The following is an 18,827-nucleotide window of genomic DNA, read 5'->3' as shown; positions in this document are numbered from 1 at the left end:
TATTTGCTTCATGTGGTAACTTTTGCATCAATTCTGCTTCGCTCGACTGATAAAGCGAATTCACGTCTAGCAACTGAAAACTAAACTTGCGACGTCTACTCTGCTCCCGCCAGCGCAAGGATAAGCAAATTTCTACCTGCGCACTACTTCCTCATTGGATACACAGGCGTATTCTTCCGCTAAAAAGCTGAGAAATCAAAGTAAAAAAGTAACAGCTATTAATCTCATTTTCGGAGTTCAATAAATTGGGCCTACCTTTTTTTTTTTAACTAGATTTTATTTTTTCAAATTAATTATTAGTTTGCAGGCGCCTGTAGATTTTTGCTCAATTAGCTTATTATACAATGCATATAATTCTAATAAAACAGTATTAAAATATTACTGTACATACTTTATCTACTGTACTTCCGAAGCCTACATGCACTGTACTTACTGTACTGTATATTCGAGAGAGAGAAAAAAGCGTTGGTTTGGTAGAGGTTGAGTTGTGCGTTACATGTACACTGGCGTCCTCTGTTGGTCAAATTGTACAAACATGAGAAAAAGAATGCAGTACTGTCGCGACTGACTCGCTGTGGCAAACACTGATGGGACAATTGCTGAAAGTCACAACAACGATTTCTGTATTTGCACACAATTTCAATAATTCTCTTATATAGGCCTATGTATGTATTTCTATTAATTGTATTTTACCCCTCTGTTGGGACTATAAGTAACCAAATATTTGCACAAATATCTGGCAGGATGCAACTGGCGGTAAAACTGCAACATGAAACATTGTTTGAAGAAAGCAAACAATATTTAACAAATTTCAGGTATCTTATAAGTTTATTTTCATCTTTAAGTGGCTTAACAACATTACGACTAATCCAAGTGTCAGTGTTGTGCTCAATATAAAAAAAAAAAAAAAAAAGGCCATGTCCAGGCTTTTGACGTGAATGATGCAGAAAATGCCTACAAAACATAAGAAATAACCATTAGACTGTAAAAACTGAATGAGCACATTTTATGCAGCTGCCTTGACTCGTCTGTCATCATAATAGTGCATGTCATTATTTTTGGATGTCATCACCTTCAAATGCTCACTAGAATTACATGTGATGCCTGGGAAAAAATAGTTTTGTCAAGTCCTCTTAAAAGCATTAGAGTTGTGTAGGTGGTGTTGAAGTCAATGTTAATACATCTCAGCTGCTCCAAATATGCATCCAAAGCGAGTTTTACAGTGGTACAATGAGACGTGTGTTGTCCTCAAGTGAATTTAGACATTTCGCAGCAACCAGTTTGGAGGCGAGATTCCAGACTGGGAGAAGTAGGACCACCACCAGGGTTTTTCCTGTCGCTGGATCCCCCCCTCATCTGTCTCGCTGTAGCGTTCAAACTGATTGTAAGGGTCAAATCGATCCCACGTGTCTGTTGTGGGGAAGAAGTGGTCGTCAATAACAGGCTTCAGTGGAACCTGCATACAAGATGGAGAGGAGAGTGACGATAGAGGACAGAGATCCCGTTTGATCCATCTGCATAGCAGAACCGTTGACGGACCTTCTTCAAGACAAAATCCACACGTCCGGCCTTGTTCATGTTGTGAGGCAGATGGACTCGTTTGCTGACCCTGGAGTAACCTTTGGCAGTTGCTGTCAGGATGTGAGTACCAGGGCTCAGCAGGCGCCAGTAGTCTCCGCCTTCAGCTGAAAGTGGAAGGTGCACACAGAGCGAGAGTGTTGATGTCAGAAGGGCAGTCACCAGAAACATGGTGATATTGCAGCTAGATTGTACCCGTGGTGACATCTTTCCGAATCCCCCTGACAGAGATTGTGGCGTCTTTGATCCCGTTGCCATCAACATCCTTCACAACACCTTTAATCCCACGATGGACCTGTATGAGCATTACAACGAAAAACTTTATTTCCTTTTCACATCACATGCACCGGCAGCAGCTTCGATCCCAGCTGACTTGGCATCTTCCTCAACGTTAGCTATGTGAACGACTACTAATGGCCCTTCTTCAGATAAAATGTTAATCCATTTTTTATAGGCAGTTCGCATGCAATCAATTTTGCCAAGTTAACAAAATATTCCTATATACTTGCCGACTCTATAAAACTGAGTAAAGCTTCCTTGTTCCTCTTCCATTCTGGGTAAAGCTCGACCTCCGAGGGGAATTTGTCACAGCCCAGCTCTACTGTGATCTCCAAACAATTTGTGTGTAGGTAGTTAAAGTCGGACATGCCTGTGAAGGAGAAATGTTGTTAAGTGTTTGTTTTTTTAAAATCAATAATTATTTACATCGCTGCTTTTTTTTTTTAATTCAAAAGCAAAATATTAAGAGTTGTATGACACTTGTACATAGTTATACTGCACTTTATTTAGGTAAATGGACACTTAAATATTAGTTTCAAATAATAATCAATGGTGGCGGAATAATACCAAAGATATCAGTGCATCTGACTGCATCTTTCGATACTGTGGATTATGAGATTTTATTATCACAGTTAGAATTATATGTTGGAATTAAAGACACTGGCACACTGCTGAAATTTTTTCTGCGAGCGTTGGCCCTTTTTCATCAGTCAAAGCATGCCTCATGTGTGGTGTGCCCCAAGGATCTATACTAGGCCCGTATTAGTTTTCCCATGCTGGCTCACTTGACTCAATTTTTTTGCAAATATGAAATGTCCTTTCACTGTTTTGTTTATATATATGATTCAGCATTTTGGGCAGTGTTCACTCTATTTTAAATATGCACAAGTTGAGCTAGAAATTTGCATTTTATTGTTATAATTTGTGTTTTTTTCATCTAAATTTTTTAAACTTTTATCATAGTAATTATTTTCAATATGTATAGCACTTTGGTCAGTGTTGACTGTATTTTAAATGTGCTATATAAACATTGACCTTTGACCTTGACAATTTGCCAAACTGTTCCTCCAAAGTTTATGTAAATAAAAGTGTGCTATAATCTAAAAATATAACAACTAAAATGAGGGCAAAAATGGTACATCAATGTAAAATTGCAGGAACATGGCACCCTAAAACAAAAAAAAACAAAAAATGCATTACGATTAATTTACTGTTTATCTATGACAAAATGACAGCTGTGAAACAACAAAACTACACAATTGTTGTACACAAGCCAATGGGACATGTAGCTAATGTGGCCTTAGGGGAAAAAAATAATAATAATAAATTAAAGAATGAATAACGTCACTTTCTCACCTCCAGGAAAACTGTACCACAGTGCCCCGTTGATGATGCCCTTAGTTCGGTAAAAGTGTGCCCCACATCTATCTGTGTCATTGTCTGACATGGTGGCATGGGCGTCTGCGTAGGTACGAGCCAGTTGCTTAAACACCTGCGGGTGGCATGATTATTGAGAGAACGACAACATCATCGTTCCGTTTCATTCATCCATTACCCGCTCATCCTGAGTGGGTGAGAACATCGTCTCCTCATGGAGGTGTCTGGAGTAGTCAAAGGGATAAGAGACGACCAGCTCCCCTCCATGGAGGCTGGCTGACTGGACGAAAGGAATTGACCTGATCCACTTCATCACTGCAAAGGTCTCTGGTGCCACCTACAGTGCATAACATGTACTGCACTGACTGTAACAATGCTTTTATATTGCCCTGGCTTATTTACCACATCCCCATCTCAACACACATTCCAGAAAATAGGATTGATTGTAATCATCAATAAACATACTGTAATTTCATTCTACCTTCTCAAACCAATAGCCATCCGGAATTGGGATGTGGTCAGTGCGGTAGTGCCTGCTGCGACGGTTCCGGTAGAAGACAGACGTGAGGTCAGGAAAGTTGCGGTTCAGGTCAATGTTCTGGGCGTTTGTGCGGCCATTAGTCCAACCGTTCAGCAAGTGACCCTGAAACGTTGATATTCAAACAACTAGGAGGGTTAAACCATGTGAGATAGAGTGAAATCAATATATATATCATATTGATGATGTGTAGATGTTAGATGGAGCAGGCATCATGGGAAGCATGTGGTGAGAAAACTATTTAGATATTAGTAAAGACAATGTTAAGACTTTCTGTGTTAAGTCTATTGTTAACATGTAGACAAGACCATATATCCGACAAGAGAAGTCCTATGTCAAATGGCATTGAAAGGCATTTGAGCATGTGATCAGTCCATTGAATACAGTATATGCATGCAGAGTGGAAACATCGAATAGGAAAGCCCTAAATGATCATTTCAATGTATCCATTATAACATGTGCTAGTTGTCTTATGTGGAGTATTTGTCATGATCCATCTTTTTGTTGACTGTTTTTATTTAATTTAATTTTGTTTCATCTTATGTTGTTTTTGTGTTCTCGCCACCGAGTTTCATCTTGTGTCAACCAATCAGCTCCCTCCAAACTTTTGTGTCATGTTCATCATCCTCAACAATTTGCATTTTGTTCCCTGCTTGCTTTCAATCCGTGGCGGTTCATTGCTGCTGTTGAAAGTCACATTTCCCCATAGTATTGTTAATAAGTCTTTTTTTTTTTTTTTTTTTTCCCCAGAATGGAGGAGCTTTGTAATTTTAGTGCTTTTATTAGTACTTAGTACTTATATTTTGCCTTTTGGAAATAAATTACTTTTGGGGAGGGAGGGAGATTCATCCTGCATTCCCTCCCTGTTTCTCTACATTTGGGCCCTCCTTTTTTTTTTGCCACAGATCCGAAAAAAGATAAAATAAAAAATGTCCAAAAACCAATCACAAAACACTAAATTTTTAAATGTACACAAGGAAACAAAACAGTCAACATGACAGGAAAGATGTGAAAACTAGGGAAACATAACTTGTAACAACAATGAACAAACAGCAGGGAACTAAACAAAAACAAATTGACGAGACAACGACGCACACCTGGACGGAGTTGATTGGTTGACATGAGGAAATGGACTGAGGAGAACAAGTGGAGACAAAAAACAACAACAACTAGCGAGTAAACAAGTCATGAAAAAAGGGATGCAGGAAAACATGACATAACATAAAACAAAACTAAACCTGCACCAAAACAAGTTCAACAAAAAACACAAATCATGACAGTGTTAATACGGATGAGAAAAGTTAGAAAATGTGCTTGGTGGGTGGAGGATTACAAAGACATAATAGGATATAGAAAAGGATGATAAAGATGACAGTGATATAGTGATTAAGAAATACATAAATGCTGAGTTGCTTACTAGTTAGCAGGAAATAAAATTGTTAGAGTTCTCCCACTGCCGGGTAGTTTGTGATGATGTAATATGTTAGTTCTGCTTGCTAGCTCGTAAATCTAATATAAAGTATGACTCAATCTGGTTGTGGGAGGGCCTGAGAATTTAGAAAGACAAAAAAATAGATTGGAAGGTGGAAGGCAGGGGTCTCCAAGTTCGGTCCTCGAGAGCCCCCATCAAGCCTGTTTTCCATGTTTTTCTCCACTAACACACCTGATTCATGATCGGGATCGTTATCAGGCTTCTGCAAAGCTTGCTGATTAGCTGATCATTAGATTCAGCTGTGCTGAAGGACGGAGACATGGACAACAGGCTGGATAAGGGGCTCTCGAGGCCGAAACTTGGAGACCCCTGGTGGAAGGTTATGAGTACTGAAGTGAGTGAAATGATATTTACAGATGGTGTGGACTACCTTTACTGTAGTCACACGTCAACAAGGTGGGAGAGTTCAGTTTATGAGGGCAAAGACACTAAAGCCTGATCTGGGTGTTATGGAAATCCTATGTAGTCATGTCATATTTCTGATGAGACTACAATTACATGACGTTTTAACTTTACACAACATCGTGCCTAACACCACCAGACCCCTCACATTCCAATTTGCCAAGAAATCAGATCATCAGATCAGTACTTGTTGCCTTCACCCGTCCCCCAGAAAGACAAAGCAGAGTGGACTGACGGATAATGGCGGTTTGTCTTGTTTTTGTACTGTTAACAATATTTACTTCCTGGTTGATGAGCTCCGGGTCATTGCTATCCTCTACCTCTGCAGCGGCAAGCTCGTAGCCGTCGGGGTTCATGGAGGCCAAGATGTGAATGCGGGTGCTGTTGATGATGGTTTGAACCCGCGGGTTTCCCAAGGTGTACTCTGAGCACAAGTACTGAGCCAGATAGATGAGCAGCTGCCGGCCCAGCACCTCATTGCCGTGCATGTTGCCAATCAGCTTGACCTCCGGCTCCACTAAAGTAGTAAGACAGGAGGTCAAAATTGTGAGTCATTCTACCAGACGGGTGCCATTTGAGTCCACAATGTTTGATAACGTGTATAAGGCACAGAAAAGGTGCCAAAGTGTGTGTCTAAAGCTTAAAGGTACACAACATTGGCGCAGGGAATAGTTGCGTTAAGCATCCACTAGATGGAGTTGCGCTAAAATGAAACAGTTAGATGAGTCAAATGTATTACCAATAATAGAATACAAACCAGTGTTCTGACAACTCTGTTCACTCCCAAAACAAGTTACTGGTAATGCAGTCACAATATGGTTCCATATTAATAATATAAAAATAACTCAATAACTCAACATTGTTCAAACGTTAATATCCATATACAATATCTCCCACCTTGTTCAGGTGTGGGACTACCGTTCTAACCGCTGTTACTCGTCGACACCCACTTACTACGGTAGCAGTACTTAACCAATAGTGATCCACATATAAGGCGCATGGGATTATAAGGCGCACTTTCAGTTTTTGAGAAAATTAAAGGCTTTTAGGTGTGCCTTATAGTGCGGAAAATACGGTCTATTTTTCAAGAGTGACATAAGCATGTTCATATTGACCAACATAACATTTGCATCTAAAATATCACCAAATAGATTAAAGATTGTTATCAATCTTTATTATTTCCACGAGTTTAACAAAACATTATTTTTAGTAAAAATTGCATTTAAGTGCGTCCCTAAGTTAATCTTACCACCCTGTCACTGACTGCTGCTTTAAAGTAACACCACAAAGAGAAAGTGACATCATTTGTGAACCACTGGGGCCGCCAGGAAGAAAGAAGGCAAGTTCTGACATTCTTTTTCATTCTTTTTTTTGTTTTTTTTGTTTTTTCATGTTAAATAAGATCCATCATAACATTTGGATCTAACAACCACCCTGTCATGCAATATTGATCAGGAAAAAACTGTGTTGTTGTTTTTTTTTTTTATTAAAAAATAAAGAAATAAATACATTACTTTATAAAGAACATGATATTTTCAATTGAAAGTTTAGTTTCTCTTTAGTCACATATCACGTGACGGGGTGGTTCTTCTTAATAAACAGTTTTTCCATAACATCCCGTCACAGGGTCATCTTGTTAAATAATCGGGGAATTGAGTGGAATTCTTCATGAATTAATGCTGAATAATATTCTTGCTTTGTGGACTAATCAAAGGACTACAGGTTTTATTAAAAAATTAGGAAGTCCATAAATTTTGGGGGGAAAACAGTTACACCAATGACATGAAATTCATATTTCATGGCAAATGAGCCTAAATAAAAAAAATAAAATAAAATAAAAAAAAAAGATTAAATTCCATACTGTCTATTGATGTTTTTTTTGTTTTTGTTTTTTTTTTTGTTTTTTTTTTTAAAGGACATGTATAGGAGCAAAATCACCACCAGAAATTAAGAGAAGCCCACATCTGTAAATTGAGAAATAGTTTGTTTAAATTCTGTATTTAAAAAGTGCATTTTCCTGAGTGAAACCGGCAGACTGGGCCTTTAAAAACATGTTGTACTTACATAGTTCATGCTGTCCAGGATTGTTGCTGAATTCGATGACGAGTAAATGTCGACCCTCAGTGCTGCGGCCGATGCTGTAAACATGAGAGATGTGGGAACACTTGGCTGCCGTTCTCTTCAGTAAGCTGTACATCTGACTGTTGGTGGTGTGGGTGAACTGGATCATGGTGCTGGGTTCATCTGGTGAGAAGCTGGACCTCGCTAGCTCCTGTCTGGCTGAAAGGGGTGGGATGAGCATTGGAGGACTACATTTACAATTCTGTTGGAATTGTCAAAGAGCTCAAACAGTTTTTTTGTTTTGTTTTGTTTTTTACCTTTTAGCGCCGCCAATGGGTCAAAGCAACCCTCTCGGTCACTCGCAAAGAAACGGTCACAGTCCAGGAAGTATGGCCAGGCCATGTGTATGGCCTCGAAGGCGTGGGCGCAGTCTTTCCTCAGGGCCTCACATGTGCTGCGACAGGGCTTGATCATCTTGTTATCCCGGCAGGGCGACGCCAGGACCGAGCAGCCCACGAGACGGATGTCAGGGGAGCACTCGCCGTTAAGCAGGCCGTGGATGACACTCAGGAGGAGGTACTCTGCCCCCGATTCGGCATCTATTCGAGTCCGGTGGCCGAGGGTGTTGGGAAATATTGTTCTGGGGGCACCAATGGGAGATTGAAATTTAAAAAAAAAATAAAAAATGGCTCAACATGAATAGTTCACCTGCAGGTTGTTACCTCCACCAAGTGGGGAAGATCAAAGGAAAGAAGTTTTTCTGATTACAGTTTGTTAGTTAAAAAAAAAAAAAGTAAAACAAATAAATAAATCATTTGTGCTTTTGCATATCTAGAAAATGCTACAGTATAAAAAAAAAACAATTTATTTGTAATAGTGGCGCCTATTTTTTTCCCACACCCTCCTTTATTACTTTGACCATCTCCAAACATTTTTCCCTCCTGTGTCAAATGCCATTTTTAGTATTGTCGTGGGCCACTGAAAAATGTATGGCGGGCCGTAAATGCCCCCCGGGCCATAGTTTGGACACCCCTGGCCTACACAAAGTCTAATGTAATAATGAGTTATAACACGAAAATAAAAACATAGCAGGCAACACTTTATCACACAGTGTAACAACAATCAATCACAAAGAGAAGTATCAAACATACAGCCCATGGGCCAGAACCAGGCCGTCCGGGGGTCCAAATCTGGCCCACAAGGGCACAATAAAAACTGCGGCTTTTCACTAAAATTAACTGTTGTTGCTAATTTTGTCCAATGGACAAACATATTGTAAAGAATATTTTTGGGTTGGCTTCACCTTTAACTCATTTGCTCCCAAAAACAACGTACAAATACATTTTTATTTATTTATTTATTTTTAATGTTTTAAGTGTCCCAAAGACGTACTTATAGGGTTTTTTTTTGTTTGTTTTTTTTTTGTTTTTCCAGAGCATACATGCAGCCTCTCAACTGCAAAGAACAGTTGCAGAAATGATAGTTATTACCCAAACAGCCAGCAGGTGGCAGCAGAGCAAAGGCAATCAACCAGGGCCATTTTGGAAAAAAAGCTCAATTACTCACAATTCTAAATAGATTTGTGAAAATTGATGAAACTTAGCTATTAATGCTAATGCTAATTGTTCCAAAACGGAAAAAGATATAAATATACTTTTTTTTTTCCCTGATGAAATAAGAGATTTTAATCTTTCTTTTGATAGGTTCCATGTTTTATAGCAATAGAACGAATATTCTGTGGGCCTTGCAAAATCAGTCCAAATCCAGTAAAACAGCTGGGCGCGAACGGGATTGCTTCTGTGAAAATAGCTGGAAGCGAATGAGTTAATTGAGGAGCCTTATATAAACAGTCGATAGAATAATCAAATAAGGTCAATATTGTACAGAGACCATTGTGACTAATTTCTTTGCTGAAGTTATACCAACCTCTAGAACCCACCTCGTGTATCCTACATCGTTACAGTAGCTCAGATGCATCTCTGTGCAGGTCGCTGCATAGGGAACAGAAATGTATGTTATCACACAAAAGTCATATTCTGTATGTTTATCAAGGTGAACATCTCATCATTGGTTACAATATATTGTTCTGTGCATACAAAACTGATATATATATATTTTTTTATTTTATTTTTTTTTTTAAACATAGCCTATATACATTGCAATTTACAGTATTTAGATCAGGGATGTCAAACTCAGTTATTAAAATGATTTGTTTACAAATTATCAATAAATAAAAATTACACATTAACACATCTTACTTACGTGTGGCTTCGGTCACGCTGTTACTGCATCTTCCTGTGTATGGAAGGAAAAAAATGCCACACATGAAGATGGATGAAATGAAGGCACGTAACATATATAAACACTAGGGGGTGCTATTTGTCTATACACAGCAGAACACTAATGTGTTTTGAAGTGAAATTTTTAGGTGGCAATTTAAACGCTTTGCATTATATTCAATTGGAGGGGGGGCTTAAATCTACAGTAATATAGAGTGTTGATAAACAATAAAATAGTGGATTTATACACATATAAGGCATAGATAACCTTCTAATGATACGCCCTTTGTTGTTAAAACTTGTGGAAAAACACTAAACTCACCCAAAAGTTCGTCTCCTGGCTGGCAGGTCTGCTGGGGAGCGCACCAACAATTTTCCGTCAAAGTCAGAAACAGCCCCAAAAGTCCCCAAAGCATGTTTCTTTGCGTAGTAGACTGCTTGACAACACCGTGTGATGTGGCAGTCGCGAGTGCAGGCGAGTCACAACTTCTTGAAAACGGGATGGTAATTACAACCCGCTGCACGGAAACCTCCTTCCTTTGTTTGTGCAGCGCATCCCTGACCCGAAGAGCTGAGTCTAGGCAAGAGTGGCTTTACTGCTGACTGATCATATTTCACTGTGTGCTGGGGGTGGAGAGCCAGACAGAAAGAGTGGTTCACGGCTCTAATTAGAACCAGGAACACAGTCCCCATCATCGTCTCATTGTCTATTATGACATCCATTATGTGATCCATAGAAACCCACCGATTTTTCGAAAATGCACAGGTGTCAAACTCATGACCCGAGAGACAAATCAGGCTGCTAAGTCATTTATTTGACCCATATAAGAAATTAATAATTTAATAATAATAATTTATTGTAATGGATGTCTTTATTGTGTTTAGAATAAAATATATGGCAAAATTTAAACTGTACTTATGTATTTTCGTTAAATCTCTCCTTAATAATAATTAATAGTTATATATTTAAATATTATGGTTCCCATTACTTTCCATGACTTGTATTTTCAGTTTTATGATTAAAATCTTATTGAACACCACTTTATCAGAGCACACCACTCACAATTAGGGATGTAACGATAACGGTAATATCATGATGTCATGATATCAAAACTGACACAATATCGTCGTCGTCATGTCACGATATTAAAAGCAGCGCGTCTGTTTAAAAAGTCAGGTTGAGTTCCATTTGTGCAGTTGTAGCACCCTCTGGTGGCTAGTTTTTTAGAGCAGTTTAATTTTCACAAGGCATGTTTTGGCCCTTCTATGTTTAAAATCCACGCTAATGGTCAGATGAAGGGGAAGGTGATATGCTTGTGTAGCGAGTCAATATGTAGAGGAACTCAATGTGTGTGTGCATTAGCAAGTAAGTGACTTAATATTAAGTGTTATATTGTTGGTTGTTTATATGCATTGCTGTTATGTACAAAAGCACAATATTGTCCGTTTTTGTTCATTTAGTATGAGCTCGTTTTTTTGTTTTTTACAATATTGTGGCCTTTTTTTATATCAACAACCTCCCCAACAATATTGTGATAATAATCGTATCGTGACCTTCATATCGTGATAATATCGTATCGTGATGTTTGGATATCGTTACATACTTACTCACAATGCGACCAAAACTGTTACATGTCTGATATTCTATCTTTATGTGTGTGGTTTGCCCCAGATTAATAATAAATAAATAAAATCCCTATGTGTGTACCGGGCCTTAGCCTGATTAAAAAAAACAAACAAAAAATTACTTGTATGAAACTTTATAGAGATATTAAATAGGGGCCCATCAGTAACCCTTGAAATGCATTATAGTAAATGTGAATGGAAATGCAAGTTAAGGAATTTGTTTCCAATTGCCTTAGCCTCACCATGAATGCAAATAAAAGCATCACACTCAAATAAATGCAAAATTGATGTTGTATTTCTCATGTAATGTTTTTATGTTGAAAATATTAAATACATTAATTTTTTTGTAATAAAAATATGAATGCTGCATTACCTTATGGCCTGTAACATGGAAACTAATTCCTGTTAAGTATATCTTAACACATATATTGACCATGGGGTTTGCTCCGGGTGCTCAGGTCTCCTCCCACATTCCAAAGACATGCATGGCAGTTTAATTGAGCTCTCTAAAATAGTCCATATAGGTGTTATTGTGAGTGTCAATGCTTGTTCGGCTATATGTGCCCTGCGATTGGCTGGCAACCAGTTCGTAGGCGTACCCCGCCTACTGCCCAAAGACAGATGGGATAGGCTGGAGCAACCCTGCGACCCTAGTGAGAATATGCAGTATGGATGATTGTTTGACATTAGTAATTTTAGCAAATGGAACAAAATAGTATTAATTAAATAAAATTTAAAAAATGTCTTTGTTTTGTCTCTCCACCCATTCACACACAGTAATTCCAAGACTGGTCTGTCTTTACTGCATGAAAGTGACAATTTATTCTTTGAACATGTATTTGTGTTGTCATGACGTACAATCACACGATTTCAAACGAATGGCACTGGATACAATATTTCATGTCAATTCAACTGTTGTCTGAGTCTCTGTAATCTGATTTTATGCACATGAATAACATTTCTTTACAAATTCAACGTAATTGGAAGTGTACAGTACAAGAACATTTATGTCAATGCACAATGTATGTGGTGTACAGTGTTCCCTCGTTTATCGCGAGTGTTACATTCCAAAAGCTACCTGCGATAATGAATTTAATTATAAAAAAATAAATAAAAAAATAAAAAAATACAAAAATTTATAAAAATCCCGTTAATTATATATATTTTTTATTTTAATTATATATAGTTTTTTTTTTGTTTCGGTATGATTTTTACTTTACTATAAATGCTTTTTCATTCATCATATATATGCATCCATCCATATTCTTGACCACTTATTCCTCACAAGGGTCGCGGGGGGTGCTGGCGCCTATTTAAGCTGTCTCTGGGCCAGAGCCTGGACTCGAACCGGAGTCCTCAGAACTGGGAGGCGGACGTGCTAACCACTTTGTCCACCGTGCCAGCCTTCATCATATATATTCTTTTTTCATTGACATTAATTTTTTTCCATTAAATATATTTTTTATTTAGTTATTACAGTATACAGCACAGTATATATTTTTTAATTTATTATATGTTTTATCAAATTGGTATGATTTTTAGTTTATTAAAAAAAAATGTCATTCATCCTTAGGTTTTTTTGTTTTGTTTTTCATTCACAGTCATAATATATTCCTATCTCCGGAATGCAATGTTGTGGGGACGGGACAGACACCGTTGGAAAGGTCTCGTCGAGACGAATCCGCGTATGTCCGTATGTCCTCGGTCGGGCGTAGGGTTTGAGAGATACGGCCGCACAAAGACAAAAAAACTAACAAAAACAAAAAAGCACTTGTAAACAAAAACAAAAACAAAAAAAATAAAAAAAATAAAATCCGCGAAAGATGAAGCAGCGATACACGAGGGAACACTGTACTTTTGTTTGTGTGAAGGAATCCTTGGCTTTGCCTCTGCAGGCAAACTGATCAGCCCTATGGAAATCAACAGTCGAGCGTTTAAAAGGTTCTTTGGCACACATCACAACAACGCGTGTCCCGCATTCAACATACATTGTTAAATGTCCTTGAGCAAAAAATAAATAAATCAACGGTCACACTGTGTCTTCACGAAGCACGTGACCAAGCCCTCAGTGAAAGTGTCCTTGAGCACGTTTCTCTTCCATTTGCTCGGAGCTACTTCCATCTAAAACACACTTGCCACCTCGTTAGAAACAGCTGCGTACACATTTCATGTTGTTCTGGCGCAATTGTCTTCCGTGGTGTCAAATGTGCTGCTCCAGCTGCTGGCCGACAGCAAGTAATGATCCTTTCTCAAAAAGCGGCCGATGACACGAACCAGGACCTTTCTGTACTGATGGCGCAGCAGGCAGTAGACAAATGGATCGCTTGAAGCTTTGGCGTAGCACAAACATTTGGTGGCGATGCCCCAGTAGCGTGGGATGTGCACTGAGGGCAACAACTCCACTAATCTGCAAGAGGAGAGAAGAGGTTTGTTTTGGTTTGTTAACATATAAAATTATTAATACATTTCTGAGTAACATTTGTATCCTTTCTAAAATCAATTAAAAAAGGAAAAATAATATCTAGATACCTTTACAATAAAAAACAACATTATTATTATTTTCAAGTCTCTTTCCATTTTTCTTTTCATGTTAAATATTTCATGCCAGTGTTTCTGAACTCATTCAATCCCCAAAATGTGTAAAAACGTTTAGTTTTTTTTAACACTTTGTCCTTAACTCCCAAAAACGTGTTTTCACATTTTATGTTTTTATTTTTTTTTATTATTTTTTTTAATGCAAGTGCATGCAGAAGGCTTTGATGCAGCTCCTGACATGAAGAGGTGGCTTAAAGCAATTGTAGTTATTGCGGCCGGCAGGTGGCAGCAGAGTATAAGAGATCAGCCAGGGCCATGTTGCAACAAGCTCTTTTTGTCAGTGTTTTCTTTACCAGGAATGTGAATATTGACGAAACTTAGCTATAATCTAATGCTAATTACTGAAAACGGAAACAGATACAAATTCCCTTTTTTTTTGTGATGAAAACAGAGACACTAATCTTTCTTTTGGTGTGTTCCATGTTTTTATAGCAATAGAATAGAATATTCTGTGGGCCTTGCAAAATCAGTCAAAATCCAACAAAACAGCCGGAAGCAAAGGGGGTTGCTTCAGTGAAAATGGCTGGGAATGAATTAATTATATTATATGGTACTGCAAAGCTATGGTGTGTTTATTTTAATTCTCATATCCTTTACAGTGGTGTCCAAGCTATGGTCCGGGGGCCATTTGTGGCCCGCCACCCATTTTTAAGAGGCCCGCTACATACAATAAAAATGACATCTGCTACTAATAAAATTGTTTTCTACACTATAGAGCTTTTTAAATGTGCAGATTAATTTGGCAATTTTTTTTTTTTTTTTTTTTTTTACTAATTAATTGCACAATTTCCATAATTAATCGCAATTAAACGCATTTTTCTATTTCTGCTTCTACTTTTTTTTCCCCAACAAATCTTGTAACAGATATTTCTTGGAATTAATGTCAAATCATTAAATAGAAAGTATTATTTAGAATCAAAGCCTGTTCTAATAGATTTATTTGATCCTGTAAAAATCAACCGTTGAACAAATTGTAATGCGTGGAGGCTGATTTTGCCATGGACGGCGCAGCGGGACAGCAAAAAAAAAAAAAAAAAAAAAAAAAAAAAAAAAAAAAAGGAGCAGGCTCGACGCCACCGCGCATTACAAATGACCATTCAGGGAAATCCGGGCAATACAAAAAAAAAAAAAAAAAAAAAATGCCAAAAAGGCAAAAGGAAAACTACTGACACACAAAGAAAAGAAAGTGCCACCTTGTGGTGCGGTGCCACACTGCGGATGTTACAAAATCGATCAAAATGGACTCAGCTTTACAGGCCATCTTTTTTTCTCATAGAAACAATTCTCAAAATGTATCGCTTCCAAGTGTAGTTGTGCCCACCACATTTCAGAAGGGTTGATTTATGCGGCAACTTGAGTAACTTGCTCTGAGATGAATGATACACCAAAGGCATACAAATAAAATGCTATTTGAACTTGGCTGTGAATGTGCAAATGACTTGAGATTTCTCCAAGCGTCAGCAAGTAAATCTACCTATAATCAGTATTTGTCCACTTAGATAGTGGCTACGTTTGGCTGAAGCTTATAGGCCGTAACAGTAAGTTTATAAAACTGAGTTATTTATTTTTTTATGCTTGGAAAAAAGTTTAAATTAATCTCCAGATTTAACACTTTAATTTTGGCAGCACTAAATTAAACAACATTTCTCTTCACAGCACTGTGCTGAATTAAGATGCTTAAATGGTTTATTCCACTTCTGTTCATGTGTCAAGGTCCAAATTGTGAAAGTATCACATGATTGATTCCCAAATCACTTCTTCCTCAATAGCCATTTTAATGACAGATTATCCCTGTTTTTGTTATGAATGTGGAGATGGGATTTGGTTCTGTTCAGTACAGGTGCTGATATTTTCCACCCTAAAACCTTGTAAAATCTTGAACTATTTGCCTTATAGAAAGCTGTTCAGGTAGCAGTTTTGCAAAAATAAAACAACAAAAACCTGTAATATATATTTATGACCGAATTTTAAGTGAACATGAATTAAATAAAATAATTAAATAAATAATAATAATAATAATAATAATAACAACAACATGTAAAAAAATATAATTTTTTTTTCTTTATGAACAGTTTTGAGAAAACAGCCTTTTGCACAATAAAGTATTCTGGTGTAAAACTTCCATTCTAATCAACTGTACATTAATTTAACAATAAAGGATATGAATAACTGTGGACATATGGAACCTTTTGTCTACTATGTTATTTTTTTATTTTTTTTATTTTATAGCTAGATACACCACTTCAGAATTGTTTCTGCATGTTAGTTAAACTCATTGCTATTTTGTGTATTTTCTTAAGTTTACTGTTTTAATATGTTAAAATGACTGTTGCGTTAAAGATCACTCAAAGATAAATAGTGGTGGCCCAAGACTTTTGCACAGTAATGTATAGCCATCCACTATTCAGGTTGTGCAGTAAGGTGTGGATTAACTAATACAAAGTTGGTAATTACCTTGTTATAACATATGGCGAATAGCAGAAGATGAAGGAACCTATGAAGATGCAAATTTTTTTGGTAGCCCTCTGTCTCCTCTTCTTCTGCTCTGCCAAACATCTTTCTTTCACACTGAGAAACCAAAGAAAAGAAAGATCAATACACATGTGATGTAACAATTTGACTCCCAACACTCCCCCAATTGCACACTTTCGCCGTACCTGGGATGAATGTCAACCAACAGAAGCAGCGTCTGCACCGTGATGACATCGATCCTCTTGCAGTGGGACTTGGCCACTCTCAAAACTTTGAGGTAGGAGAAGCAGAGCACGGCCAGGCTGCAGGTGAAGCTGCTGCAATGGAGCAGCACGGTGAACGTGGCGTAAGCGGCCAGCTGCGACCTCCCCTCGCCGGCCAGGCGGACGGTGCACGAGGCGTACGTGCGGCTGTATCCCCCCCAGTCCATCAGCAGCTGAGTCAGAGAGAAGGCGAGGGACTGCAGCCAGGAGTAGACCACCATCAGGACGGCGTCCCGGTACCGCATCTTGCTGGAGTAACTCAGTGGGAACACGACGGCGATCCACCTGTCCAGGCTGAGGGCCGCCATGCTCAGCATGCTGTTGGTGGTGAGGAAAGTCTCGGCGAAGCCCACCAGTCGGCAGAACGGCTCCCCGAAGGGTTCGCCGCTTTTGGCCACCCCGAAAAAGGTGGCGGGCATGTTGATGAACGCGAGGAGGATGTTGGAGAAAGACAAGTTGAGGACAAAAACTCCCGGCACGTGGGACCTCAACTCGGAGCTGTGCGTGAAACACAGCAGCACTGACATGTTGGTCACCAAGGAGACGACAGCCATCACCACGATGGACACTTCCAGGAGGAACTCGGGGATGCTCATCATTCCTGGCTCCGCTTTACTGTCCTACATGTTTGAACTTCACATCAGCTGAGACTGATTGGCGCGCAACGTGCTCAGTGCTGAGAGCTGTCCGGTGCTGAAAGCGCCTCCGATCATTGTTTTCACCTGTGGTGGACTAACGAGCATGAGAGAAAAATGTGCGGACGGTGGCTCGCTCTCTCTCTTTCTATCTCGTGGCTCTCAAACATGCGCACTAGCCGGCGCCTCCTCTCACGCTGGAGATGCCGTGCGCCCTGCACGTGCAGCCTCTTGCTGGCTCATGTGACGCTTGAACAATATTCATGCAAGCAGCGCTTAATATGGGCTTGTCGGGGCGTTCGCGCACTCGTTTGGGCTGTTTTTCTACCCAGAAATGAGTTGACTCCCTGAGGAGTGCGACAAGAAGCTTGAATACACACACGAAGTATGCAGATAGATATGTATGAAAAGCGTCTGATATGCCTTTGCAACAATAATGATCTTCAAGGATGACTAACATTGATGTTAAATTACTGTGGTTATGTGGATAGGAGTGTGACAATATATCGATATCGTGATAAATCGTGATACTTTGTTTGCCAATTGAGTATCGATGCGCCTATGCAAGTATCGCAATATTTGTAGTTAATATACAGCCACGATAACAGCTCCATTGTTCATTACTTAATGAGTAATCACTTGACGGGCCACTAGGGGGAGTGCCTCATAAGAGTGGCGGGGAAATGTACGGAAGTCTTCAGGCGAAGAAGACTCATGAGCTTACTTTTACTTGTTTATCCGTCCAGCAACTGACTCAGTTTTGCATACGTTTCTATGAAAAATGTGGATTATATATTCAATTTTAACATTTTAAAACATTTTATATTTCAACTTTTTGTAGCACACAATTTGTAAATATTGATTTAACTGGATTTAATAATTGTATTGATTTATTTACTTTTGCAATGTTATACAAAAGATTGTGTCACAGTTTGTAAAATGAAAGAATTGACTGACATGTTGCATGACAACAGTGTTTAAGACAAATTTGTTCATAGAAAGTTATCTCTGTTAAGACATTTGTATTTGTTTAAAAAAAAATACCCGAAAGTACTCACTGCGAAAAAGACACCAATATTATTATTGTTTTTCAGTGAAGGTGCAAAAAGAAACTATTTTCTCATTGAAAAAACAGTTTATGTCTTCAGTAGTTTTATCGTAGATAATCGTGGATTTTTTACCTGCGCAATTTATCAATAATCGCGGTATCGTCATATCATGAGATAATCG

At 38.5% G+C, this 18,827-nt stretch overlaps 2 protein-coding genes across 3 annotated transcripts; both read right to left on the bottom strand.

Annotated features, from left to right (window-relative positions):
* Positions 1-809: 809 nt before the first annotated feature.
* Positions 810-10,591, bottom strand: cpz (carboxypeptidase Z). Of its 2 annotated transcripts, none has more exons than XM_077525015.1 (13): positions 10,329-10,591; positions 9,990-10,022; positions 9,667-9,718; positions 8,045-8,367; positions 7,731-7,946; positions 5,948-6,183; positions 3,716-3,877; positions 3,413-3,571; positions 3,214-3,349; positions 2,088-2,227; positions 1,774-1,873; positions 1,540-1,685; positions 810-1,456 (listed from the first exon to the last, which is right to left on the bottom strand). In XM_077525015.1, the coding sequence occupies exons 1-13, from the start codon at positions 10,420-10,422 to the stop codon at positions 1,259-1,261; spliced, it is 1,995 nt and encodes a 664-aa protein (XP_077381141.1). In that variant the 5' UTR covers positions 10,423-10,591; the 3' UTR covers positions 810-1,258. The 2 variants fall into 2 exon arrangements, with proteins under 2 accessions (XP_077381141.1, XP_077381142.1); XM_077525016.1 differs by having other exon boundaries at positions 5,987-6,183; positions 10,329-10,588.
* A 1,927-nt stretch (positions 10,592-12,518) lies between these two features.
* gpr78a (G protein-coupled receptor 78a) lies at positions 12,519-17,820 on the bottom strand. Its single transcript, XM_077525017.1, has 3 exons — positions 16,885-17,820; positions 16,682-16,795; positions 12,519-14,039 (listed from the first exon to the last, which is right to left on the bottom strand). Exons 1-3 carry the CDS (start codon positions 17,559-17,561, stop codon positions 13,799-13,801), a joined length of 1,032 nt encoding a protein of 343 aa, XP_077381143.1. The 5' UTR covers positions 17,562-17,820; the 3' UTR covers positions 12,519-13,798.
* Positions 17,821-18,827: the final 1,007 nt, after the last annotated feature.

The sequence above is a fragment of the Festucalex cinctus genome, chromosome 6, assembly GCF_051991245.1.
Source record: "Festucalex cinctus isolate MCC-2025b chromosome 6, RoL_Fcin_1.0, whole genome shotgun sequence".
Lineage (NCBI taxonomy): Eukaryota > Metazoa > Chordata > Actinopteri > Syngnathiformes > Syngnathidae > Festucalex > Festucalex cinctus.
The sequence above is the reverse complement of the archived record's forward strand: the minus strand, read 5'-3'. Positions and strand labels throughout refer to the sequence as shown.